Genomic DNA, 26,744 nt, shown 5'->3' on the forward strand with positions numbered 1-26,744 from the left:
TTCCTGTATAGTTTTGGATTGGAATGAAACCTCTACCTTCACCCAGACCTTCACAGCACATAAAGGAATACCACCGTTTTTATAGATAGAGTATAGAGTATAAATTACTCTAAGGTATTTTATAGTAACAACATACATATAGTATGTAAACTGAGCATCCTGCAACTCTTTGATTGTGTTCCGTTAGGTTTGATTAAGTTCACAGCAGCAATGTCTCAAGGGTTCAAACCGGTATACAGCATACTGTAATTCACATGACTTCAGCACGGGTCCTCCGAAAGTCATGGATAAACTGACAGACCAAACCAAAGAGCTCCTGAGAATCACGATCAATTGGTTCTCCAAATTTAACCTAGAAGACCAAGGAGAAAGACATGATTAGTTGTTTTCTCAAGAGAGAGAGTTAATGTTTTACAGTGAATCAATTTCAGTTCCAGAAGTATAAAATAGGCCATGTACCTGTATATGATTATTCAAAACAGTCATTCTTGCTACACTTAAATCATACACTGTATGGAATCCTTTCCTTCAATGGTCAACAATGCCACATGATGAGACATGCACTGAATTAATCCTTATATTTAGGTGATTCAATGTCAACAAAATATAAATGCTGATAATTCAAATAGTGAAAGGGACAGGAAAGGGCAGAGAGAGGAGACATACAGTATGTGCAGACAAGTCAGGGGTCAGATTCGAACTGAGGAAGGACCTCACAACGTTGCACGTTGTAAACTAATTGACTGAGCCACCAGTTTCCGAAAACATTACTTTGAAAGAATGAAAGTATATTTACTTTTCAAGTGTATAAAGGTCATTCTTAGTTCCTCAAATTAAACATGTGTCTAATGACAGGTCATTTTATTTTGCCGGCTTTATTTTGCTTCAAGTAAGGTGGTTCCTAGATTACCTGATAAAAGGTATCTTTTCAGCCATAACTTTGTCAGAGTCCAACTTACTTCAAACTAAGAATTAAATGTTATTTTTTCTCATTCAGAGCTATAATCCTGTCTGTCTGTCTGTCTGTCTGTCTGTCTGTCTGTCTGTCTGTCTGTCTGTCTGTCTGTCTGTCTGTCTGTCTGTCTGTCTGTCTGTCTGTCTGTCTGTCTGTCTGTGTCTGTCTGTCTGTCTGTCTGTCTGTCTGTCAACTCTACAGGAAAACAGCTGCATCAGAATTACATAAAACCATAAGGAAAGGCAAGCAATGACCCTCTTGGGCTAAAGGGTGTGCTTGGCACCACTTGTTAATGCATGTGCTCATCCAACACAACATGACCACTGTGACATCACATACTGTATGCATAACCATCTCTGTCTCTCTGACCTACAGTATTATCCCATTTGATGCTCATCACTGTGCTGTGAGAAGAACTAATCAAATAACTGTGGAGCTTGTAATATATTACAATTTACAACATAACGAGCAGTTATAACGCAAATGTATTTACGGTATTAAAATTTTAGTTGAAAAGAGCGTTTGCTCTGCCATAAATACAAAGGTTATACAATGTAAAAGCTAGTGTTCGTGTGAGAAGGCTACATTTCAGATGGCAGACCATCCCCAACAACCTGACTGCCGTAGGTTTTCTTTCTACCTGGGAAAGAAGGGAATGTTCAGAGTTGTCAGATGAACAGATGAACTGTATAGTTGCTTTAGGAGGTTCAGTAACCCTCCTCTTATTTCTCTCGTTCTGTCTCTCTCCAAATCCCAAAGCAGTGGAAAAAGTTGATTTAAGTGCGGGAATCTAATCACCCTTCATCCTGTCATATTTCAGAGCTCAATAGCATGATGGATTATTCAAGGTGGAATAGACAAGCTGTGACAATGGACACATGCTTTCCTATCGATGTTGGTGACAAAAAAAATACAAAAAACAAGATGTAGAATCACGGAAAATGTCAATTGTACACTTACGTTATTGCTTCATACTTTAACTATGGTTACCTGACAATGAACATTGAAAGTGTCTTTTAGACTCCCAAGGACAAAAGAAATACATTCTTTCCAGGTCCATCCAGCTGATAATTTTGTACTCAATGTACTGTATGCCTAATGGAGGAGTTATGTTCCACCACTCAAAAGAACTGTCGGCTTGTATGCTAATTCATCTCTGTGCTGTTGCAACACACCAGGATTGCTTTTAGAGTACATGGCCGGTGCTATGCTTAAAAGCACCACCTCATTTAAGAAATCACCTACACAGTCATTATATACAGTACTTGAACAGTGCAATAAATATGTTTATGCCATGGCACCGAAACATAACAGGCCACCTAGGGCAATTACACCACTCTGATGGGCCGAGACGTGTCCTGTGGGAGTACATGACACTGCTAATGAGAACAGAAAAATAGAACTTGCTCACAGCTAAAAGAAATATCAAATGCACACAAAAGTTTGTATTTTTTACATAATGTACTAGAGCAGTGCCCTTTGGGGGGTGATCAGGTGTGATCAATTGGCTAATAAAGGGCGAGGTCGCGCATCATTGTGGTGGTGTGGAACGCGTGTGTCATATGCATGCCCCGCCCAGTTATTATGTCTGTCCCATTTATGCCCATATATGCAGTTCTTTGTCAGCAATGCCCAAATATGGAGTCTATGCATAGGTCAGAACATCATTGTGATGTCAGTACAGGCCAGCTTCATATATGGAGATCTAGGGCCTCTGTCCAGAGCCTGGGCAGAGGCCTTTTGTGGCGGTTCTTGACAACCGTGGGTCAGACCGACTCAAGGCTGGGCACTGCACTCCCTGCTGTGGTGTGGAACGCATGTGTCGAATTGGACAATTACGTGGATAACATTTGGTGCATTTATAGATAGACGCCATAATGTCTTGAGGCTCCCCATTGTTAACACTTCTGCAACAGTTTTAGTGCCATAGTCTTTCTCAATAAATAGATACAAATCTGCTAAACTGGTTTCAGATTTTAGCATTGGCTATTCAAAAATAGCTCACAGCTCACAAGCTCACAGCATATCACTTTGTGACACACTGCGAGTTTGTACATCTGCTATTTTGGGACAATTTAAAAAAATCGTGGAAGTGTGATTACTACGGATTTAGAAGGCATTTGTAGAATGGCCTCATGGCCTTAATAATGGGATATTATTCCACAAAAATGTCATACAGTATGTACTTACTACGTACATGTTACACAACTTGTACATGTACACAATATGCTACAGAATAAGTTGGATGTGTGTTTTAGGTGATTATTACCTTTCAGTTTGTCTCACCTTTGTTGGCGAAAACTGTTGCTAGGCATTACGGTCTATGCAAAACCATTTAATAATGTACAATATGGGAGCGCCGATAGCCAAGTGGTTAAAGTCTGGACCACTCTGAAGCCTGACAGTATGTCCCATTGTCCCAGGGTTGATTCCTGGGCCCAACGGACTGTTGTTGCATGTCACTCCCTGACTCTCTCTACTTGTTTCCTATCTCTCTACACTGTGGACTATTAATAAAGGAAATAAATGCCAGGGAAGTAACAAAGGGACACAGACAGACAGTTACGATGTGTAATCAACCGGTGTGGTATGAATGTTTAAGCTACAATCCATTACTTTTATGTCCAAACTGACTCCCTCTCCCGAGGGAGAGTTCACAATGTCAGAACTACAGCCAAGATGGCCGATCTACAGCCATCTGCTTCAAATAACATTTTTCATAAAGGTATTTTTGGGGGCTTATTTTGCCTTCATTGATAGCGCTCATTGCAGAGACAGGAAACGGGGAGAGAGAGTCGGGGAGTGACATGCAAATAACTAGTGCTGCTTCAAATAACTTTATTGCCAACCATTTGGTGTCCTACGCAACACCAGGGTCAAAATGTCTCAATAATAGAGTGGTAGGAACTTCAACCAATGCTAGATATATAGCCTATTGTATGATCATACCATACAGATTGGTTAAAATAACAATCTATTGATTAAAAGAAATCCTGGATTGTAGCTTTAATGAATATGGCACAGAAGTGACATATTTTAAAGACAGAAATCAGTGCATTAGCCTTTAGCCAAGTCTATTCCACCTCTACATAATGCTGTAGTACACCCCTGGGAATAGAGGATGCTGAAACTGGACAAAACTGTAACGTAAAGGACATTTCCTCTGAAATACATCTACCCTGCAGGAGTTGGGCGAGTAGGTAAGCCTAGAAACAATCACAAACGCATCTGGACCAGCTGAACTAAAGGAAGATCCATCTCTGGGGATGCATAACAAAGATATTGAAATAATAACTCAGGGATTACCAATATGTCAGAGTAGAGTTTCTTCATCTCCTCACACTTCTTGGTAAGCACAGAAAGCTCTGCCTTGTACTTCTCGACAGCCATCTGGGAGGTGGAGAAAAGCATGAAGGTACTTCCTACTTACTGAAATTCAAGCTATTACTCAAATTTTATGTTACATGTTCATAATGAGTTGTAGTGACAGTGCTGTTTGTTGACATAAAAAACACTTAAATTAAAGCGTTAAAAACGTTATTGTTATATTAAAAACATTATTGTCATTCTTCTCATTGTTATAATAATTATCATCATTATTATTATAGTATAATAGACACAAAATAACTAATACATCAAGGCACAATAGAAGTTTGGGTTGCTGCAGCACCATCTGGTGGACACATTTGTGGATGGAGGATTAACATACACACAAATACTGACAGACAGCTTAATTAAAATAGTTTGGTACCACTACTTTGGAGCAAATTACAAGATATATAAAGTTACGGTGTCCAGTACCCCTAATTTAACTATTTATAGTTAGCAAGGCATAATACTCTACCTTCAGGTCATTGGAAAAGTTCAGGTGCTGATCCCTTGCATTTCTCTTCTTGTATGTTTTCCTGTACTGTATGACTTTCTGTAGTTCATTCTTCAAAACTGCAGGGTGACAGAAAATAGTTGCTTTAAATCTGAGCATGTGATGTGAAATATGGCCTGTTAAGGGCCATATTTGTGTTCATGACAATGGTCTAAAATGCACCCAACATTTTCCTCCCGAAATGAGATTACATCAAATCTTAAATAAAAAGACATATGGGAAAATATATTTGTGGAAGTACTAAGTTAGCCTCTGGAAACCTAGTGTCCGCATTGTGGGGCAAACTTTCCCCCAAAATAGCATATCTCCAATCTCACAAGCTTGTCAATTGGCTATTTTCGGGGGAAGATATTAGTGTAGAGCAAAAACAGGAGCCCTGGGGGGCTCTGGGCAACTAAATATAGGGTTTAAGTGGTGAGCAAAAGCTTTTTTCTTTTTACCTGAACACTTCAAACAAGACTACCCAAATAAGACACACTGGAACACTCCTCAAGTCTGCACATATATTGCAGAGGTTACTCTTACTGGCTGATGTTTCCACAAGAGTCTTCCTCAGAGTCAAGCCAAGTACTAAGTTGGCCTGCTGGCAGTGAGTGTGCACAAGGAATGTGGCACTGACTGGTTCAGCGGTCAGACAGACAGACTTATTGATAATTATTGATAAATTATTGATAGCATGAAAACACCAAATTATAATTACACCCTTATAATCCTGGCATCCCTATTCTAATTCTGGGCATGTAATGTCAGTTAAAAAAATCACTCTATAAAAGCTGCATGGTGATGGTGTGATATTTTTGGTACTAAAAAGAGAACGCTCACACACTGTTGGCTCCAGTTGTGGGATGTTTTTATTGCACCTGAGTGCTGCTGTGACATCTTGGTCTCAAAACGTCACAGCAGCACTCAGGTGCAATAAAAACATCTTACAACTGGAGTCAACAGTGTGCCAGTGTTCTCTTTTTAGTTCTCATGTTATATTTCTACCAAGCAATATGTGCAAGCACTGGCCGTCCAGCTTGCTTTTTTCACCACCGCCTTTCTGAATCCAACTCTAACTTTGTCCTGCAACTTTGGGTTCTGGACCACAAGCTGCTCCCAGATCTGTAGAACCCCACTCTACACATCAAGACAACTGTATACACTTTTGGAAGGCAAGGGGGGCTGACTTTCAGGCCATCAATCTCTTCCAAAGCATTTTACAATCATACGCTGAACTGAGCTTGGATAGCCGACTCCCTAAGCAATACACTACACAGAAATCTAGTGTGAATGCTGTGATCCTAATGCTTGCATAAATGTAAATAACATTTTGGCTAGAAGTGTCAATATTCCATTGATCTTAGCAACAACCGCCTTTGACACAGGAGTAAAATATATGATCTACTCACCATCTACCTCTGCAGTCAATCCTTTGATGGAAGCTATCAAAAAGAAAGGACAGAGAGATTAATTTAACTTTCACTTCACAGGACCTTCTAAAAAACAGAATTTTAGTTTTTGGTTGCTTTGACCAAATCTTGATAAGCGTATTATACCTCCTGGTACAGTCTCAAATTCAGCCAACTCCTGGATAAGGTTTGTGCCCACGGCCGGCTCATGTAACATGATTTGCTCTACAAGGGCATGGAGCAAGGTGAACTTTCTGGTTTTCCCACGCAGCTGAGAGAGCTGTGTGGATGAGAGAGAGTACAAAGTTACAATAACTCAAATTATACTTGTTTTAACTTGCGACCATAGGTCACAGATTACTATGAAAACCTGCAAAACCCGTCTGTCCATCCATCAGTCGGTCACGCCTCCATATATGGTTGTCAGTCCATCACGCCTCGTGACACGTCACGCCACCATATATGACCGTCTCCATATATGAAGATCACAACACTGACCACATCAATTCCTGGATAGCCATACATGGAGAAGACATCATCACCTAGATCTGCATATATGGAGCCGGCCAGAAACTCTACATCTGACCTCAAACCCTTAGATATCATATATGGAGCTGACCTGTTCTGACATTCCATATGTTGATCCACCCCCACACGTTCTTCCTCTTCGATGTCTCCCTTTTGACTGATACCTGTCCATTCAAACTATTGACGGGCCCGCCCCAAAGTTATTAGTGCAACTGTGCCTGGCAGCCGGCGAAAACTAGAGGCCCGACCCTACCTGGGCCCTCATCAAACCCTGTACACTCAAGACACACTCCATATATGGCCAGTACATAATTCATTCCATATGTTGATCTGACCTCCCATGACAAAGCGCCAGCGCTCGCCCAGCAGTCTGCTGTCTGCCGGAAGGGCAAGGTCGCTTCTCGCCCTCAGGGCGTCTTACTGGTGATTATACTGATGAGTTATACTTATGATTATAGAGGGTATGCGCATGCATAAAGTGAATGGCAAATCGAGTGGCAAAGTGAGTGCTAAAGTGAGTTTAATGTTGTTTAATGTCGTTTAATGCAATCAGATAGGACTTTTCTGTTTGGATGTAGGGGCTGTCAAGGCCAGAAAGTCGTTTTTTGCCACTCAGTAGGCATTCCTGCATAACTTCCGGGTATGATGATGATGTCACGCGCATACCCTCTATATACAAGTATAACATACAAACCACAAGCTCACAATGCATAGCAGTGTGACGCATTGCAACAATAAGAATGCAACATCCATGCTCAAGGCCAGCTAAGACACAGGATGCATTGGTTGTTTCCCTACTACCCACCAAAATGGGGACATTAATTTACACATATTCCTTCATTGTGTATTTTTCTTATGTTGTCAACACGACCATAACAAAAATCTGTATGACCCCATCAATATTAGATTATTTTATAATTATATTAATTATGGTAAGAGTCTCTCGTATTGGAGCCCTGTAGATGCTAGATTGCTTAATTGAAATGCAAGGTGAATCTCGGCAATGTAATCCTGTGATAGGAATTCATGGTGTTTTTCTAGGTTATGTTGTTTACCAAAGTGAGCCCCAGAGGAGCAGCCCTGCACTGTATTGACTGAACTTCCTAAAATAAAAAACATTAGACTATTGATTTCAAGGGAGTGTGTCTCGAATAGTGACAACTCTCTCAATTAGACTTCAAAACGCCTCCGAGACATTTTACATCTGGGCCAGGAGGCCAGGCCATTAAACCTTCCCATTAGCGAACGCATCATGGACTCATTGAAGCAGTTGAAAGGAAAATCTATACTAAAGAATAAAAATGTGAGCACAAGGTACAAACACACACCAGCAATATCTATCAAAGGCCAAACAATTGTAAAAAGAGTTGACATCAGTATTGGCACATAGGCTATGATACCAAAACAAGGAAATGGCTCAGATATTGTAGCTTGATGGAAGTACAGGGCAAGCTCTGAATGCCAGAGCAAATGGCAGTTGATTTCCCATGGACCCAGCAACTGGTGACCATGTATGCATAGAGTTCTACCTTGCCAATGATTCAATTACTTAATTGTAGTCTTATTAGCCTAGTCTTACTCCAGCAACGATCAGACAATGGTGGCGGGCCCTACTTTAGTTAATGACGAGAGTCGAAATCCCTTGGCCTTCTCCTTTCCAGCATTCTTGTTGAGGTAATTGCCAACAGCACGGAGGTACTCCAGCACGGAAACAAATGACCTGGCGTTGTACAGCTGTGTGCACATTCTGATCTTCTGGTTAATCAGCTGAAAGACAAACACAACGGCACAGAGCAAAGTTATTATTCACCTCTGTAATCTGTAACGCAGTGTGAGGCAGGATCTTCAAAACTTTAGACATCAACACTTACCTACAGTATACTATACATTGGATGTGATGTAACTGTCCTTAGTTCTATTAAAGTTGAGTATGTAAAAGCCTAGCTCAGATCCAAGAGAAAAAAGTTGCTACCTTGCAATTAGGGCTGTGAATCTTTGGGTCTCCCACGATTCGATTACGATTCTTGGGGTCACGATTCGATTCAACTTGATTCTCAATCCAAAAACGTTTATTCTCGATTCAATACATAAGATTTCATCACAATCTACTCCAGTCTTGAACTGAAGTGACTACAGTAACTTGAAAATGACTGAAGACATGATGTTTACTGTGATTAGGGTGAGCTTACATTTCATATCACAAACACCATGTAGTGAAAACTCCTGTAACTGTAACCAGAAAAAAAAAAAACGATTTGATTTTTGGAAATTATGAATCGATTTTGAATCGTTCATAACGGAATCGCGATTCTAATTCGAATCGATTTTTTTTGACACCCCTACTTGCAATACCTCATTTGAACTAACAAATTGGACAAGTATATATTATAGTCCGGTATATGTCTGTGTCAAGTACTAATAGGCTATAGTACAAATAGCAATTCAATATGAGAATTTTCCCATTGACTTTAATTGATTCCCCACAATAAGGTTTTTGTGTGGTGTGGATAGCCAAAAACATGTTGATGCTAAGACAACAAAATTGAGAAACATTGTTTGCGGTCTTGTTAAACAATCCAAATAATAATAGTAATAATAAGTATTCTAGTCAGGTGCATAAGCTGTATAAACAAGAGACAGAAATATGCTTTCACACAGAGACTTCAAGGAAAGCAATGTCTACCAAGGTTTTCAATCGATTTTGATGTTTTAACGATCCATGGAGCTCAAACTAAAAGTCCCCCAGCCACACACACAAAATTATGAAACAAGGTGTCGCCTTACATGTTTTTTTTGGTAGCATGTTCTGTAGCACGTTCTGTTTTCATTTGTACAGCACTTTGGATCATTAAAACATCAAAAAGGCTGAAAGTCTCTGTGAATATTGCCTTTCCTGAAATATAGTATGCTAGCATTTTTCTGTCTCTGATACTATGACAGCCAAAAAGTCTATTCAAAATTGAATTTGAGTAAAAATACAATAGTATTGACAGTACCTAATCAAAGTATTTTGGGAATAGCTGATTTACAAGCTCACAAACGCGTAGTACTTGAAATACTCATGTAAAGTAAAAGTTCCTAAAACGTTTACTTATGTACAGTACTTGTACTTAAGTACTTGTAGTAAATATACTTAATAACGTTCCACCACTGATAGTTAGTGACTTTTCCACGTTCCACGCTTGAGCCCTGCCTGTCTGTCAGATGGCAAGCAAATCCTTCTTAATGTTCCGGGCTTAGGAAGTCTACCATGTCAGAGAATCCCAGGACTTAACGTGTTCGGCAACAAGAACGACTCACAGCCCCTTGTTTGATCATGTATTTGGAGAGAGCTGCATTATCTGCAGATTGCCGATTAGAGGACAGTACATTGTGCCAGAGTATCCCTGCAGTGAATTCCAGCTGCAAACCACTCTGTACAATGAAATTGTTCATCTTTCTGATATTTTCATCCAGCATGCATACTGCATGTGTTTTAGTCCAGATGGCTACTCAATGGATTGCAGCACTATCATTCTCTCGACCATACATTCTGTTCATTTTGTGATAGTCAGATGATGAGAGATTAGAGTAACAAACACTGAGGTTCAAAGAGAAGCTTGAGAAAATGACTGTAGAAGCTGGGGGGTATTCTTGTCTGACTGCAATATCTTTCTAACCTGCAGACCACAGCAGCAATATAAACAACTTTCTAAAGGTTTAATAATTATTCAGACTAAAAATGGGCCTGCGCTGAGACAACACAAACAATCAAAACAACTTGTTTAGAAGCTCATTTGAATGTTAACGCAATGGGACTCTTTAGTAGAAGTTTGGGCTGTGTTGTGTAGTTACCATGTCATGATATAACTAGTCCAATTGTTGAGCTAAGTTTCTCTGTTGTGCAGTTGACTAGAAATTAATTATGACCTAAGTCAGGGATCCAGTCTAGGTCACCAAAGTAGTATTAAAAACAAATGTGCTGGGTTTTGAGATGTTATATACAGTCAGAATCGACTTTGTTTGCATTCATTTATGTGCTAAAAGAGTGACTTTGTGAGCCATTTCACCATACAATTATTATCCATTTTTGGATTATACATTTTGAATCAACTGCGCAATGAATCAATATATCTCGCCATTTTACCATGACAAGGTAACTAAACAACACATATTGTATGAATGTGAGCTGTTTGGCGAGAATCCCGTGCTTGCCTTTGCTGAGGAGAGTCAAGTTGTTTGAAGTGCTATACTGAATTCATTATCTGTCACAACAACATTAAAGTAGAATTATTTTTAGCCACTGAAAGCACAAGCCTTACAGTGGTGAAGGGTATGTTAAATGACCAAGAGCTGATTTACTGTTTAGACATGATCAGGAATTGGGAGATTTATTTAATAAAATGAAGAGTGTCAAGTTGTCTGCCATTGCAGTTTTAACCGTCCACTAAACATAACAGAGACTGCTTCACCCTCATGTTTAAATATAAAAAACTAAAGGGAAAAAATCTTTCATGTATTAATGTCACTGATTCCAGATATCCTTTTCATTTATGTCTCAAGCCTCGATAGATCTGAACATCAGCATTTGCATACAGAATACATTTTCATGCTTTCATGCTTCATCTTGTGGAGTTTGTAATTTTAACATTTTCCAGCTACATATTTTAGACCATGTTCATCACAGTTCCAACTTTTGATTCAACTTTTGATTGGAGACCATAATTGAAATAATAACTCACAGGCTGCAGGTCGTTCATGCTGATAGGGAGCTCTCTCAAAGTCAGGAGCAGATCAAGTCGTGTGCTCAGGTAAGGGATGTTGCACATCTGTAGCGGGAGAGAAATATAAGCTGCATGAGGGTCTGTGTGCATTCAGTTATGCATATTATACAGTATACATGTATATTAAGTGCACCTACTAAAACTGTAAAAAGCCCTCTCTTTTGCTCATAGAGATACGCACACAAGAGTGCAATTATTGTACAATTGCAAAAGCAATTTCCATGTGATTATTCAGATTGATCTAAAAAGCAGTGGTGTTTGGAGATGGTTAGGGATATAGCAATTGATGTCATCATGAGTTGAGGACTCTCTGGCATGGAGAGTCCAGATGGCCATATCTCCAAGCAGAGTGTTGTGGGCCATGGTGAGCTGATCAACCTGGCATCCCTAGTAAATTTCCAATTTTGTCTGCTCATTTTTTATTTTGTTTCATCTCATCACTTGATGATAAAATTGGTTTCCCGAACTGAAAATGAATTTTCTGTTTACAAAGGTTTGGTGTAAACATGACATGATTTGATCTATTCGTCTCTTAGAGGAACAGGTCAGTGGCTAAGCAAGACTAATCTAAATACTACAATCAAAACAACAACAACAACAACAAGCTCATTTGAATGTTAACGCAATGGGACTCTTTAGTAGAAGTTTGGGCTGTGTTGTGTAGTTACCATGCAAGACTAAGCAAGACTAATCTAAATACTACTATTGATAGGATGAACATTTGCCCAACATTGCCATATATACAGTATGCTTGTTAAGGATAACTGTTGGTTGTGTGTACTGTATGGCATACATACAATTGTATATTCAATCATATATTCATTGTTGATAGACTGCACATACTGTATGAATATATTGATATAATCATTCAGGGACCGTTGCAGATATATACAGTAGTGACAGTTTCTTGACATAGCTTATTTATTTAGTTTCATTGTTTTCTTCTTTTACTCTTACCTATGCCTCCTGTATACCTTACTGCTGTCACTTCTAAGACAACTGAATTTCACTCCAGGGAACAATAAAGGCTTATCTTATCTTGTCTTTTATCTTATTATCTCATCTTATTAAGTGGTTGTGGTTATTAGTTGTATTTAACTCATTACAACTAGAACATAATAACAAGAACCACACCCAGCAGTAAGGCAGAAGCTGTTTTGCTGCATGAGGATCTAACAGTGGCCTTCATTTTGACCCTCAGCGTTCAACATTGGTCGACAGAGCCACTGCAGTTTTACCGAGATAATGTATGTGAGTGCCCAAATACTGCAGCTGTCCAGGGTACCATTGTGACTACGGTGTTAAAAATAGGTTAGACGAACCTACACAACAACAAACATTGGGTATCTCATTTTCAAGTCTGAGAGAGTCTAGGAGGTGACAGGGGATTGTGCAAAAGTCTCTGCAAGCAATTGGAATGCTAAAATATAGCAGACATAAGTGGCAACCATCTTTCCTTGAACATGTCATTTGATTAGTTTGTTTACCGCAATAAAAGAAAAGAACAGAGAAATTGTCAAAAACATCAAATTAATAAATAATAAATAAATGAATAAATAAATAAAATAAAACATCCTGGAGGATCCAAGTAATCAGCATCTAATATCATGAGTTGCAATTGGCAGCATCCCAGCTGCTACAGTATAATATAGTAAGACATATTCAGCTCCGCTCTAGTTATCATGCCAGCATAGATGAATAAGAGTGAGAATACAATGTGTCTTTAGGAGCATTTGGGTTGAAGCCTCATTAAGGCTGTACCCGCAGGAGTCATTTACCTCCAAAGAACCACCTCTATGTGTGCTTCAGTGCTAGACTAGTGAGCAGAGTGTTTCTATATGTACACAGCATTTTACTGTAGGAGGCGGCACTGCATGTGTCTCTTAATTATCATAATCCTATACCTGGTGTCAGCTACTGCTGGAAAAACACCATGGGCTGATATGGTACTGTTCAGTTGCAACACATTTTGCTACGTACACTGCAGCAGGGCTGCAACTTATGGTTGTTTTCATAACTGATTAATATGTCGATTATTCTTTTGATTATTCAATTAATCTGTGCATTTACCGAGTCAAGACCAGGGGTGTACACACTTTTTTGACTTGAGAGCTACTTTCAAAATGACCAGCTCAACAAGATCTACCCGCCATTGCTATTCACTTTAAAGGTTATACCATACCAGCATCAACGATACATGTCGTTGACATTTAGTGTGTTGGATTATGTAGTGTATCTCAAGCAAGTAGGGATGTCTGATATTGACATTTCTGCCGATATCCGATATCCCGATATTGTCCAACTCTTAACTTCCGATACTGATATCAACCGTTATCAACCGATACCGATATATGCGGTTGTGGAATTAACACATTATGCCTAATTTGATTGTGATGCCCCGCTGGATGCATTCATTAATGTAAGGTTTTCCAAATAAAAATAAACATTATCATAAATTCGGGAGAAAACCGTTACATTTAAACTGATAACGATATTTTCCAATATTAAAGTTTATGCAAATATCGGCCGATAATATCGGGAGGGCCGAGGCAGATAAATTATCGGATATCCCTACAAGTTTCAAGTCTCACAATCACAGGATCCAATGGCTTCCTTGAAAATCACACAAACCACGGTATGCTTTGGAAAATGGTCAGCAGTAATGTCAAGTAAGCCATGCCATAGTAGTCAATAAGCTAAACATGCCAGACCACCAGTATTGTAACTAACAGAGATGTTACATGTCATGGGTCACAGGAATTCAAATTGCAGCTAGGAAAACGAAAGTTAACTGATCAAAAAAAGTACCTCCATCATGTATTGGTCCACTATATGCAGTTCTGCCACAGGTCCCTGGTGGGATTCATACATTTCCACATCATCAGGGGTTGGCACATACCTTAAAGATAAAATGAAACATAATATTACCATAAATACTTTAAGATTGTCAGATATTGCAGTGCATGCTGTTGTAATAAGATGTTGTAACCACATGAACCCATAGTGTCCCTATTCTGGGCATGTCATTAATGGAACGTTTGGCAAAAATAGGTGAATATTTTGTGAAATTACTGTGTTTACTGTGTTTTTATTCCTCTATTATTATTGATTGATTACAAACATAAGAAAAAATAAAAAATAAAATAAAAGGATCGATCATAGAACTCATTTTCTATAAGACAATCAGGTCCGATAATCAGAATGGCCACTCACTCACTTTATGACCACTCACTCATTTTAAGGAAGCAGGGTTTATATAAACACTGCTTCCTTAAAATGTACTCCCTTCTTGGTCAATTTAGTGCATTGTGTCCCAAACCAAAGACATTCACTTTTTCAGGAGTCACAGAATGTGCTACCGAGACACTCATTAATATTGCAGCCGCCGTTGAGAGTGGTTCTATCCAGATTCTATTCCTCAGGCTTGCCATAGCACATTAAAATATATATTACGTTTTCACAGAATAAATATAATCCTCCGCACAGTAGCCTACATAGACCAACTACTCCTTCAAAGGGTCGACCTCAAAAGCCGCTCAAACTGTGGGGCAAGAAAGGCAAAGCATTTTACCTCCCTTCAGTGGGATATTCCTGTGGGCATGGCAATAGTTTCCATCTCCTCAAATAGCTTGAGATAAAAGTTTTATTAGCTGCTCCAGTAGGTGGAATACAGTAAAAGCCCTGTTATATTTGGTTGTGTGTCTGTGTCATGCGGCGATAATAGCTGATTTACAAGCTCACAACGCGCCGTGATGGCTATTTCCACTGCACGACAGTTGCACGCAACTACAGAGGCCTCTCTTGTATAAAAAGTCGGTGCAGTGCACTCACGGCCTGTGTTCCTCTACAGTTGTCATTTTTTACAGACAGTTTCTAAGCCCCCTTTTTTCCCTCTAGTATATAAAAGACCTACCTCATCCTGGGCACACCTGTCAGCCTCTAGTGTAATGCTGTAAGGAAGGACTGAATATAAATGTGGGTGGTTATTTCTTGACATACCTCCTCAGGGAGGTGATCTGCTCATCAGATAAGCCTCCATCCTCCTCCTTAATAATAAACAGTTTGTCCTTCAGTTCGCCCGGCTGGACTGGGAAACTTTTGAGGAAAATATCTAGAGAAACGATAGATGAAGGCAAAAAATAAAATCAACACACTCTAGCACTGTACATGAAAGCGTCCCCCTTCACAGGAAGTCCCACTCCACAGGGGAATGACTCAAACAGTATTCTGAATGCCTGAGGGAAGTGCACTAATTTGTATTCTATTAAATCTTTTTTCCTGACCTTTTTTTTTTTTAGAGCTCTCCTTCACACAATATATAATCGAAGAAGCGACCACAATGGATGTTATGAAACAGTTGTGATGTTCAGAGACGCATGCTTTGAATGAGTGACAGAGTTCAAGGATAATGTTGGTAGGTAGGTAGGTAGGTAAGTAGGTAGCATCTCTCCCGCCTTTGTTGAGTTTAGGGGTTGCTAGGCAACGCCTCAACTTCAAAGTCCCATTCTGTTAGTGGTCATATGGCTATAGGTACTGCATCATTTTGGCACCAAGTTGGAATTGTCAAAACTGATCAAACAAAAACAAAGCAATTCTACTCATGATAAATCAGGTTAAATGATAAATAGTTTGAATGTACAGCCAGCATCCACTGATGTCTCTAAATCCTGCAAACAAAGAGACTCATGGTTAAATGCCCTCCAACGGGGCCGGCAGAGTTTTATTCCTATTCAGATGCAATGACAAAAGGACCCTATTCTGGGATTGTCATTAATAGGCAAAGCTTACAATTAATCACAAGGCAACGTGTTGTAAGCTTGTATATCGATATTTTCACTATTTAGTGTACAACAAAGTTATAGTTTTTTGAGGGGCGCTAGACCCTCCGATATTCAGCTTTTAGTGAATATTTAGTGAATATAGGAAACTTCGTCCTACACAAACATTAAATTCCCATTGACAATGAATGGATAATTTTACGTCAGTGTCTGAGCAAATCGGCTTAGTGTCTATTTTTGTCCTACACAAACATTAAATTCCCATTGACAATGAATGGAGAATTTTAGGCAGTGTCTATTTTACGTCATGATAATGTATGATGATAAGAGCGCCCCTCACTTCTTCTCACCACCCTCACACGGGTGCGTTTTTTGGGACTTTTTGCCGTTTTATTGACAGATTTACAGTAGGTTGACAGGAAACGGGGAGAGAGATGGGGGGGCGAAGACACGCAGCAAAGGTCGTCGGGATCGGGAATCGAACCCGCGACACGCTGTCAGGCTGGCCTAGGTGCCCGGACCGCTAGCCCGGGGCAAAAGTTATAGGTTTTAAGTGAACTAGTCATCTAGTCAAGGGAGACAGTACTACAGCCATGTGTTCCTGATTTTAGTCTGTCTCTTCTCTTACCTTGGACATGACATGAGAGGTAGGTCATAGGCTAATATTGTAAATGCTACTCAAGACTGCTGTTCACTGGTGTAACCACCTGATTGGAACCAGGGTCTCAGTGGTAACACAAACATGACATGGCCCCTGGTGTGGCTATTCTGATGGCAGACCCTTGAACGGTGTTGGTGGCAGATCGAAGCAATGGTGCGCCTTGCAAGTCTGCATGTTGTGACGTCTGCCGCCAGCCCCACAAATATCTACAAGCTCAAAACGCATCACACTGCGTGAGCTTGTAGATCGCCTATTTTCAGTGCACAACACCTGCGAGCAACTAAGTATAACCCAGACCTGTAGGTTTCTAGGCTTCAGGCAGAACTACTCCGCTACACTTGTACTTGAGGGAAACTGGAGGGCATAGTTTTGACAAATGAGTATATGAAGATGCTGAGCGCATCCTACTGGGCTTGGGACACCACAGGTGTACTTTTAATTACCAACTCAGACATTTTTCAGTCATTAAATAAGACAAGTTGGATCTGCGTTATCCTGTGTTAAAGAGTGTGCATGCAAGAGGGCTCTTGTGGTAAATAATCACATTCATTAAATATTATTATTATTCTTAACAGGCATGCAACTGTCACTTGTCAATAATTGTCACTATAGCCTCACACAAGTAAGGTATGGTAAGGTACGCACTCTGGTACTGTTTTCGGCTACCTTCACATGAAAATCACAAATGTATTACTACAATACCGTCACCTGATTGTGCTGTCTAGATCCAGCTGACAAGACAGTCAGCATTTCAAATGACGCAAAGTAACAGTTTGTGATTGTACAGAAAACACTGACTGCATATGATGCCTGACTGAAGAGTAGTTGGGTACTGAGCTGTTGCTATGTGCGGAAAGGCAGATGAATAGTGAGCATGCAAACTAAATGTGCATGTGTGTGCATGTGGATGTGGGAGAGAAAAACAAAAAGAGAGAAGATATCCTGTTAACAAAACAATGTTTGTAGACAAACTCTGGTCAACAACAAAACAAGCCTACTGCTTAGGTGTTCTTCAAAGTCAGCTACAGAAAGCCACATGATTTATTAGTAAGGGGGAGAGGGAGAAAGACAGGGAGAGAGGGAGAAAGATAGATTTCTTCATCCCTCAAGGCTCTATCAGGCTTGTGGCAAAAAAGATGCATGATATTGAGGCGTATATTCTTTCTACGTCCGAGCATAGACATGGTAACGCCCCGCCTGCCTCTGATTGGCCTACCGACACTGCCCGTCTTGCCTGTCCTCCGAGATGCAAGGCTACTCCGTGGTGGGAAATAATACAAGTACAAGAGAATGGCAACACGCAACAGTAATTTGTAACTTTATTTTTTGTAGAAGAGGCAAACTAATATTGTTTGTGCCGTTTGATTTGATTGAATAATTGATTGAACACGTAGGCCTATGTACTATGATTTGATTTGGCTGTGTTCTAAATTAAAGTGTTAGTGTTGATTATCGTGTATTAATCTAAACTAGCACTAAACTAATACTATTATACTAATATAATATACTATGCTCGGACGTAGAAAGAATATACGCAAAATTGAGGGACCTGCAGGAAGCGCTCTACAAGTTTAAGTCCGGTTTATACTTTGTTGTACAAAGGTGTTGTACGTGATGCGGCGAGGAGGCATCACATTGTGGTTCTGTTATGCGGTCACACCAAACTTTGATTCTGCCGATGCCTATTTTTTTCAGGGTTGGGTTTTTTAAAGGGTGCAGGAAAGTGTTTTTTAAGTGAGTGGGAAAAAAACCTTTTTAGTTAGCAACACTTTTCAAAATAAAGCTACCCTTAAAAATGTTTTGCCTAGTATCCTATGTCAGACAGGAAACCGCTGTCATTGTCATGCACAGTGTTCCATCCATATCTTGTGAAAATCTGCGTTCTAATTTGGTTCCCAGCCTGCATACTTGAACTTGATTTTCCTTTGAAGTGTGACAATGATTTTAAATTGTTATATTGTGTCACAGCTTCTGTGCCACTTTGAACAACTGTGACAGGAAGTTTGTAAAAAAATAAAATAATAATAATTTAAAAAAGACATTATTAGTGTGCAGTCACACCGATGCATTCACACATTCTGCCAATGCAGCGGATTCTTTTTGGGGGGCACTGTAGACTGCAGACAGATATGGTGCTGCTTTATTAGGGATGCATTGCCCCCTGCTGGTACAAATTAGCCAGGAGCCTTTACTGGGTCCAGAGTTTAGAGAGAAAGATGAAGCAGGGACCCCTACTACATATTGTATAAAATGAATTACGTTGCAGATGGATTTCACAGATAGCTTCTGCTGCTTCACAGACTTTTTTTGACAGCACTATCATCAGTGTTGTGTAAATTCATGTTTTTTGTTTGTTTGTTACAGATTATCTTTATTATACAGATTAATTATGTTGTATTCATGTTAAAAGACCGGACCCCCTGTTGAAGACCCATGAAATAAGCTAAATGTATCTCTGCAGTGGAAAGGTTGTGGCATCAGTGAAAATGTGTATGACCAAAACCTGGAACAATAGGTCATGAATTATAGTCTCTATGATATTCTTTTAACCAGCATCTGGTTAAATATACAATACATGTTTAATTGCAGCAAATATGGAGCGTGACCTAAAGCTGTTCATGCCAATAGTGTAGCTCTTATGTAAAGCAGGAAAATGATATGCACATCCCAGTTTCAGAATACGGTGCTGGACCCAAAAAATTACTGAATGAAGAAAAAAGTGGAATGTCCGCACACGATATAGTTCTGCTCCCCGTCTTTTTTATTTCAACCTAAATACAACAACGTTTCGCCCCTCCGGGCTTTCTCAAGTTACATGGGTATGGCTTTGAAATCCTTAAATAGGTGGAACATAACTGGGTGTCGTCATTCAATCAATTGATAAGCCAATAGGCTGTATGTGAAGATCCACTCCAGAGCAATACAAATACATCAATTAAGGGGCCATACACTCACGAACAATAGGTTTAAAATACAATAAATACACCAAAACATAATACATATATACAATACAAAAGGAATACACAGAGATAATAATAATAGAGCGACATGTCAGGCAGGTGTATTAAAGGAATGGTCTGATATCTAGGTCCAAATTAGGGCCGCTCTATTATTATTATTATTATTATCTCTGTGTATTCCTTTTGTATTGTATATATGTATTATGTTTTGGTGTATTTATTGTATTTTAAACCTATTGTTCGTGAGTGTATGGCCCCTTAATTGATGTATTTGTATTGCTCTGGAGTGGATCTTCACATACAGCCTATTGGCTTATCAATTGATTGAATGACAACACCCAGTTATGTTCCACCTATTTAAGGATTTCAAGGCCATACCCATGTAACTTAAAGCCCGGAGGGGCGAAACGTTGTTGTATTTAGGTTGAAATAAAAAAGACGGGGAGCAGAACTATATCATGGCACATGCCAATGAGGCATCTATTTTTTAAATATCTATGGCTCTTCCTATGTTGTGCTGCCCTCTGCTGGCTGCAAAAAGAGTGACCTCATTTCACACCAATTCTCATGTTACAGCTGCTATCAAAAGGCAGCCTGGGGCCTATACTAGTGTGAATTTAACTTTAATACCCAGTGCAATAATCACTGTTGTACTGTATTTATACTCACTGAAGTTGTGGGCAATCTTCTTGTTCAGCAGTATGTCGATGCTATTACTCGACTCCACCAGGACTGCTCCCAAATCTTGAGCGGCAAATTGCTCAAACAAGCGTGATGTGTCGACTTCAATCGTCCTAGCACGCATCCAAAATGATCTTTCAATCTGAAGAGAAAAATATCACATCACTGCTGGGACAAATTCACATTTTACAACACAGATGATAGAAAATAGGGAGATCCGGCACAAAAAATATTTCCTGACAACATTACGAGAACAATGAAGTGATCCAAGTTGACAGTCAGAGACCTTCCAGTATTTGTTTGCTTTAACATGCAACACATATGAATGACATGATTTCTAGTCTAAAATGCCATGTTATCTCACAAAAGCAAAAGCAAAGAGTCTTACTCATACCTTATCTGAAACAATAAGGTCCCAGTGGAAGGGCTTGGTTCGCTCCGCTGGGGGAATTACATTGGGCTTGATGCAAAAAAGTGGAGGAGGGGGTGGGATCCGAAGGGGCACACGGGCTGAAGGGACAGTAGAGTAGACAGGAGGCACAGGGGACATAGGCACAGGGGACGTAGGCACAAGGGACCAGGGCACAGGGGACTCAGGAACAGGGGACGCAGGCACAGGGACAGGGGACGCAGGCACAGGGGACGCAGGCACAGGGACAGGGGACGCAGGCACAGGGACAGGGGATGCAGGCACAAGGGACGCAGGCACAGGCACAGCATAAGGGCCAGGAAGAGAATTTGGGGCCCTTATAAAGCTGCGTGGTTTAGCCACAGGCGGCTTGCCGTACGCAGCAGGGGGATTACTCAGACTTGTGTCCCTTGCAGCTGATAAGCGATTGCCAGAAATCTGGCCTGCATTCACATAATCATCAGCCAGAGGAAGACTTCGCTTTATGTCGCTGCCCGGCGACCCATGTCTGTCACTAGATATGAGATCTGAGTAACCGTGTGTTCCAGTTGACAAAGTGGGCTCTGTGTCTTCAGCCGTGCCAAGGCCCCGCAGGCCCAGGGCCCTTGGCTTGTCATAAATGTTCTCAGATTGAGACATCCTCTTCCACTCCAAGCACAATTTGTCAATGGCCTGGACCCAAGCGTCTCTCTCCTTCTGAAGAACCTCAGAGCTCTTTGTTTGATCTGTCTCAGGCACACGGAAGCTGCAATACATCAACCAAACACCCAGTTAGCAAACACAACTTAAATTAACTTCCCTTATTGGCAGTGTGACTGTAAGCAACACATGACAATTGCCAGACTACATGCAAAACCAATATTTATGACATTTTCTAAATTAGGATATGTGGGGGGTGGGGGGGGGGAATATTTCAGTGGTAATATATGGATGGGAAAAGGGTTTCACGTGTTATAAGATTGTAAACTATATAGAATCACTAGGCTTTAAATCATGTTACAACAGGTATTAAAACCATCCTGCTATGATATTCTCACATTCTCCCCATGCATCTTTTCCCAGCCAACTCACTGGTACTCATTCTTGTGTGTGATCAGAGTGAAAGAGTCAGGGTTGTGGGGTTTCTCTACACTGGTGTCTCCATCTGAGAGGTGAATGACAATGGGCGGGGTTACTGTGGACGTCACCTCACTAACAGATGACCCTCTGGGTCCAACTCGGACCATGGTCAGCTGAGCTGGGTGGAGATGTACCTCGTATCTGTAACAAAGATGAAGATAGCCAAGTGGTAGTTAATATCTGGGATATCACATGGTCATATGTCATATATCTTTTTCTGTTGAAGAATATTTAGTGGTGATATAATTGCAGTGCTTGTGTAATGGACACATACTTCACCCATTTGAATGACGCGAGTCCCCCTTTGTGCAGGAACAAGACACCATATCGAAGACTCTTTGTTTCTGCAGGCTGCTGCTGGAGGCTGCTGTCCCAGCCCATAGAGCCTTCTGTGGGCTGGCTATAAATGTTCCCATAGATTATCTGATTGACAAGCTCCATGATCTATAGATAAACATGAATTAACAGGTTAAGTGAAAAAGTAGTTAATAGAGCACAAACGAAAACATTATTATTATTATTATTGTAATGTGTTACAATAGTGTTTGACAATTTAATTTTGTGCAATTTAACTAAGGACAATCAATATGGACACTAAATAGGATAGTAAAGAAAGCCTGACATGGCCATTTTGGAAGTGGCATGTACTGTACATTTGACCACAGTCTGGAAGAGGCATTCCTTACCACGGTGCTTAAGTACCAACGTCTTAAGGATGCATAACACCTTGGTTACAAATGTAAACTGCTTGTGTTCATATTTGGAAGCCTCGGTAATGTCCATAAATCGGCTGTGAGAGGCTTTCAGATTGCAGAAATGCCCAAGCCAAGAGCTAAAGGCATTGGCAAAATTCGGTTCAGTGTCTGTGATAATTGGCAGTTGCCACTCGCCATATATGGAGGAGGCAATTCTGCCTGTACTCGTGAGTGAGTGTGAGCATGTGCGCGTGTGTGTGTGTGTGTGTGTGTGTGTGTGTGTGTGTGTGTGTGTGTGTGTGTGTGTGTGTGTGTGTGTGTGTGTGTGTGTGTGTGTGTGTGTGTGTGTGTGTGTGTGTGGTGTACATGCACAAGCAGATACATGTGCATACCTGTGTGCCTGTCCATGTTTGTGTGTGTGTGTGTAATGCTGTTCATGTTGATTTAATTGCGTGTGAATAGCCATGAGATCTACTGGGATCAACACCCTAACGTACTGTTAGTGAAAGAATAAAGTGACCTTGTGTTTATCGTCCACTGAGGTGGCCTCCAGCTCATAATCATGATGTTCTTTGAAGGACACAGAGAACCTAGAGCCAACTCCATCATCGCAGCTCTTGACCATAGCGAAGGGAAGCTGTCTCTTGATGATACCTTTCTCTATGCTGCACACCATTTCTGTGTTGAAGTCAATCTGAAATTGAATGTACATACAGACAGTTTCAGCAAGACTTTCTACAGTACACGTGATAGTGTATGTGCAGTTGTAGAACTATTTAAATGTTGTGAAGTTAATATGTTAGCCCTGGACGGAATACATTCCACATTATAATCGTCAGTGTTAATTTAATTCTAGTTTACAAATGACACCAAATGGACCTATCTATTTGGTGACATTTTGTACTATCTCAACACCAATGATTTTACTGTGTACTGCACTGTTGTTATAGCTAGCTTAAATGTATACTTTTAAGAATTGGGCTTCATATCAACAGTCACGTTCAGACTTACTCATATTTATTAAAAACTTGTATTTTCATAAATACCAAGGCTCACCTGAAGAACTCGCTTCTGCCACCTATAGCGTCCATTCTTGTAAACACTGAAGTTGTACTGTGTGGGTTGCACCTACATCAACAAAGGATACAGGGATTTACCACATGACACAATGAGGATGTTATGTTAGTTAGGATGTTATGTTATTACCTGATGGAATCAAACACCCTAATGCAGAGGTGGTCTCTTTGGACGTTGTGAGCTTGTTGGTCATCTATTTTAGCTATTCGTCGGATAGGGCAGCAGGCTTACGTGGTAGCGTGATTTTGTCAGATGTAAGAAGGGGAGACTCCAAGGAAATATTGTTGGTAACCACTGTGTATTGTGAGTTATGTGTTCCAACTAAGGTGCATATAAGCAACTTGCCAAATTCCTTCCTAAACATAAGCACACCAAGCTGGCCATAACAGACAGGCTTTTTTTAGAAACTGCTCGGACAGGACAGACAACTTAGCCTTAGACCAACTTGATATGGGAACAAGCACAATCCAAAACTCAGCCACATCAGGAGGATGCAAACATCAATGAATAAAAGTGAGTTTTGAGTCAATGGAGGGGGCTGACACTAAAATCTTAGTCAAGTCAGGGGAGCTGAGAAGATCGTCCCTGTCTCACTGCCCTCTATTCAGAATCAGGACCTCTACAGAATAGAGGCCTTAACAAGGCACTTGTCAGGGACCCCTCACACAAACTCTTTGCAAGTTTAACCTAACTACCGAGCATGCCCAGAGCCACTGCTGCAGAGTCACCGTAAAAGTGTTGCTCAAGACACACTGTAATTTAAAAGGATAGGCTTAAATAGCACAGGGAAGTGGTTAACAGCAAGAATTCAGCATTCCTCCTTTCAATGTTTTTGTAGCGCGTCACGCCCGTCACATAGTGACATGTGTCGAGCATCAGTTTGTTAGCCTGCATGGCATTGCCAGACTGATCACATGGGATCACCCACGTGATGACGTGATGGCAATGCCATTGCCAGGCTATCAGTTTGTAGCTTCATGTCGCTGGCTTCCACTGAAAAGTACTTGTAGCCTGTTGCATTGTCACAGCTAGTGTGAACACAGCATGAGACTTTATTATCTGGACACTCAATCATGGACACTTGCTCTAATAGGCCTACATGTATTAAGTGACATGTACGCTGCTTCTACAGGAAAGACAGAACCATTCTAAAATACTTTTTGTAGGATTTTACAGTGTGGGTTTCAGTACCTCATCCACTGTCTTCTGTTTAAGCAGCTGCTGCCGGTCCTTTTTGGCCTGGTTTAGAGCATCCTCAATGGTCATCTCTCCACTCTTGACCTTGTTCATGATGCTCAGCTGCATCTCGTTACTCAGCTGGAGGAGAGAGCACAACCCATAGATGATTTAAGAGACAGACAGAAAGACAGACAGAGTGTGTGCTGTGTGGTGTAAAAAAACAAATGTGGACTCTGGTGGGGGTAGCCTTGAATCAAGACTATATGATAGATGAATTTTGAATTTTGAATTTTATCGATTCTTACATTTCCATATCTATAGGCCTAAGTCAGACTCATAAAATACATCTATGATAGTCTTGATCCAAGGCTAGGGGGGAGGGGGCATCTCTGGGTGACTTCTCCTAAACAGTTTCAATTTCAGAATTGGTCAGATTTCTGAGTAATACGACTCGGTTCCTAAAAGATAACTGCAGGACTGCAGACTGAAGTCGTGCAGTGTTATTTTGAGGAAGTATAGCTGTCAGCTCCTACCATAGAATACATAGCTATAGCTATAGCCAAGACAACTACAGTTTTCATAATTATGTTCTTGCGCAAAAACTGAAGACTCAGAGAGAACACTCCATTATGACAACGCACCAGTAGTGTATATGACCTACTTGAGTCTTTGAACTTGATTTTGGGGCAAAACAAATAGAAATCTTACCTGTGGCAAAAACTCTTCTTGGCCTCTGTCCATCTTGGAGAGATTGTCCTTTTTCTTTGGTCCAATATTAAGCATCATGACGGTGACTGTAGGCAAAAATCGATCATGCAATAGTCTAAATCCAGCTGTTTGTACTACGAAGGATCTCTGCGCAAAACCTCAATCAGTGTTGCTTCACTGTGGAAGCTCCAGGAACTGGAACACTTTCCTCTCTACTCTACCACTCAACTCTCTGAGGTTCAGGTTTCACACCTTCCAGCCAGTCACCGAACAGGTAATACACGCCCCCCGGCCCCCGTGAACCTGACATTTACTTCGCCGTATGACGTGTACGTATGACGTGCACCGAAAATAGCCGATCTACAAAGCTCACAACTTATCCCATGTGACGCATTGTGAGCTTGTAGATCTGTATGCGACACCCAGATTGAGGTATGGACACGCGCGTTTCAACATGCAGGCTAGCCAGAAGAACTGGACCCTCTGCTATGACCCATTTAGTCGTTTTTCCAGTTGAGATCAAGATATTCATCAGATGGATACAGGTCAGGATCGATTCGGTGGGACATCTTGGCACCTCGATGTAAAATTGCATGCTATTTTGTTTAAAAAATAAAATGAACATGCATGCGGGCTACATCATTATCAGACTTCATTTTATCCTACATTTTGCCTGGCCCAAAATGTCTGGATACAGGTTTTGTAGCAATTTGTCACCTATAACGATACAATTATAACATTCCCCTTTTTAAAGTTTTAAATCTTTGGTTTATAGCCTACAGTATTTCCAGAAAAACAAATAAATAAAATAGGTTAATTCCTTTATGAACTCATAGCAGCTGCAGTGCACCCACATGGATGGATGCACCTGATTGATTGATTGATTGATTGATTGAAATATTTATTAACAGTTTGCAGAATTACAGTACATTTCCAGCACAACTCAATACAAAGACT

General features: G+C 40.5%; 1 protein-coding gene across 1 annotated transcript; it reads right to left on the reverse strand.

Moving 5' to 3' along the window:
* Window positions 1-305: 305 nt before the first annotated feature.
* On the reverse strand, window positions 306-25,883 carry LOC306932388 (uncharacterized protein). The gene is made up of 18 exons (XM_079514182.1): window positions 25,788-25,883; window positions 25,092-25,217; window positions 23,880-23,951; window positions 23,344-23,517; window positions 22,403-22,572; window positions 22,081-22,269; window positions 20,995-21,754; window positions 20,589-20,742; window positions 15,520-15,631; window positions 14,329-14,419; window positions 11,479-11,565; window positions 8,372-8,524; window positions 6,377-6,509; window positions 6,230-6,262; window positions 4,800-4,897; window positions 4,262-4,345; window positions 1,541-1,595; window positions 306-352 (listed from the first exon to the last, which is right to left on the reverse strand). Exons 1-18 carry the CDS (start codon window positions 25,863-25,865, stop codon window positions 348-350), a joined length of 2,574 nt encoding a protein of 857 aa, XP_079370308.1. The 5' UTR covers window positions 25,866-25,883; the 3' UTR covers window positions 306-347.
* Window positions 25,884-26,744: the final 861 nt, after the last annotated feature.

The sequence above is a fragment of the Electrona antarctica genome, assembly GCF_951216825.1.
Source record: "Electrona antarctica genome assembly, chromosome: 2".
In the NCBI taxonomy this organism is placed as follows: domain Eukaryota; kingdom Metazoa; phylum Chordata; class Actinopteri; order Myctophiformes; family Myctophidae; genus Electrona; species Electrona antarctica.

What these genes read in the sequence shown, in the direction of transcription:
- LOC306932388 (XM_079514182.1), bottom strand. Translation starts at nt 25,865, where the DNA reads ATGATGCTTAATATTGGACCAAAGAAAAAGGACAATCTCTCCAAGATG. An exon ending in GACTCTCGTCATTAACTAAA is followed by an intron (nt 6,510 to 8,371) that starts GTAGGGCCCGCC and finishes TCATCCACACAG; the next exon opens with CTCTCTCAGCTGCGTGGGAA. An exon ending in ACTTTTCCAATGACCTGAAG is followed by an intron (nt 4,346 to 4,799) that starts GTAGAGTATTAT and finishes TCCACCTCCCAG; the next exon opens with ATGGCTGTCGAGAAGTACAA.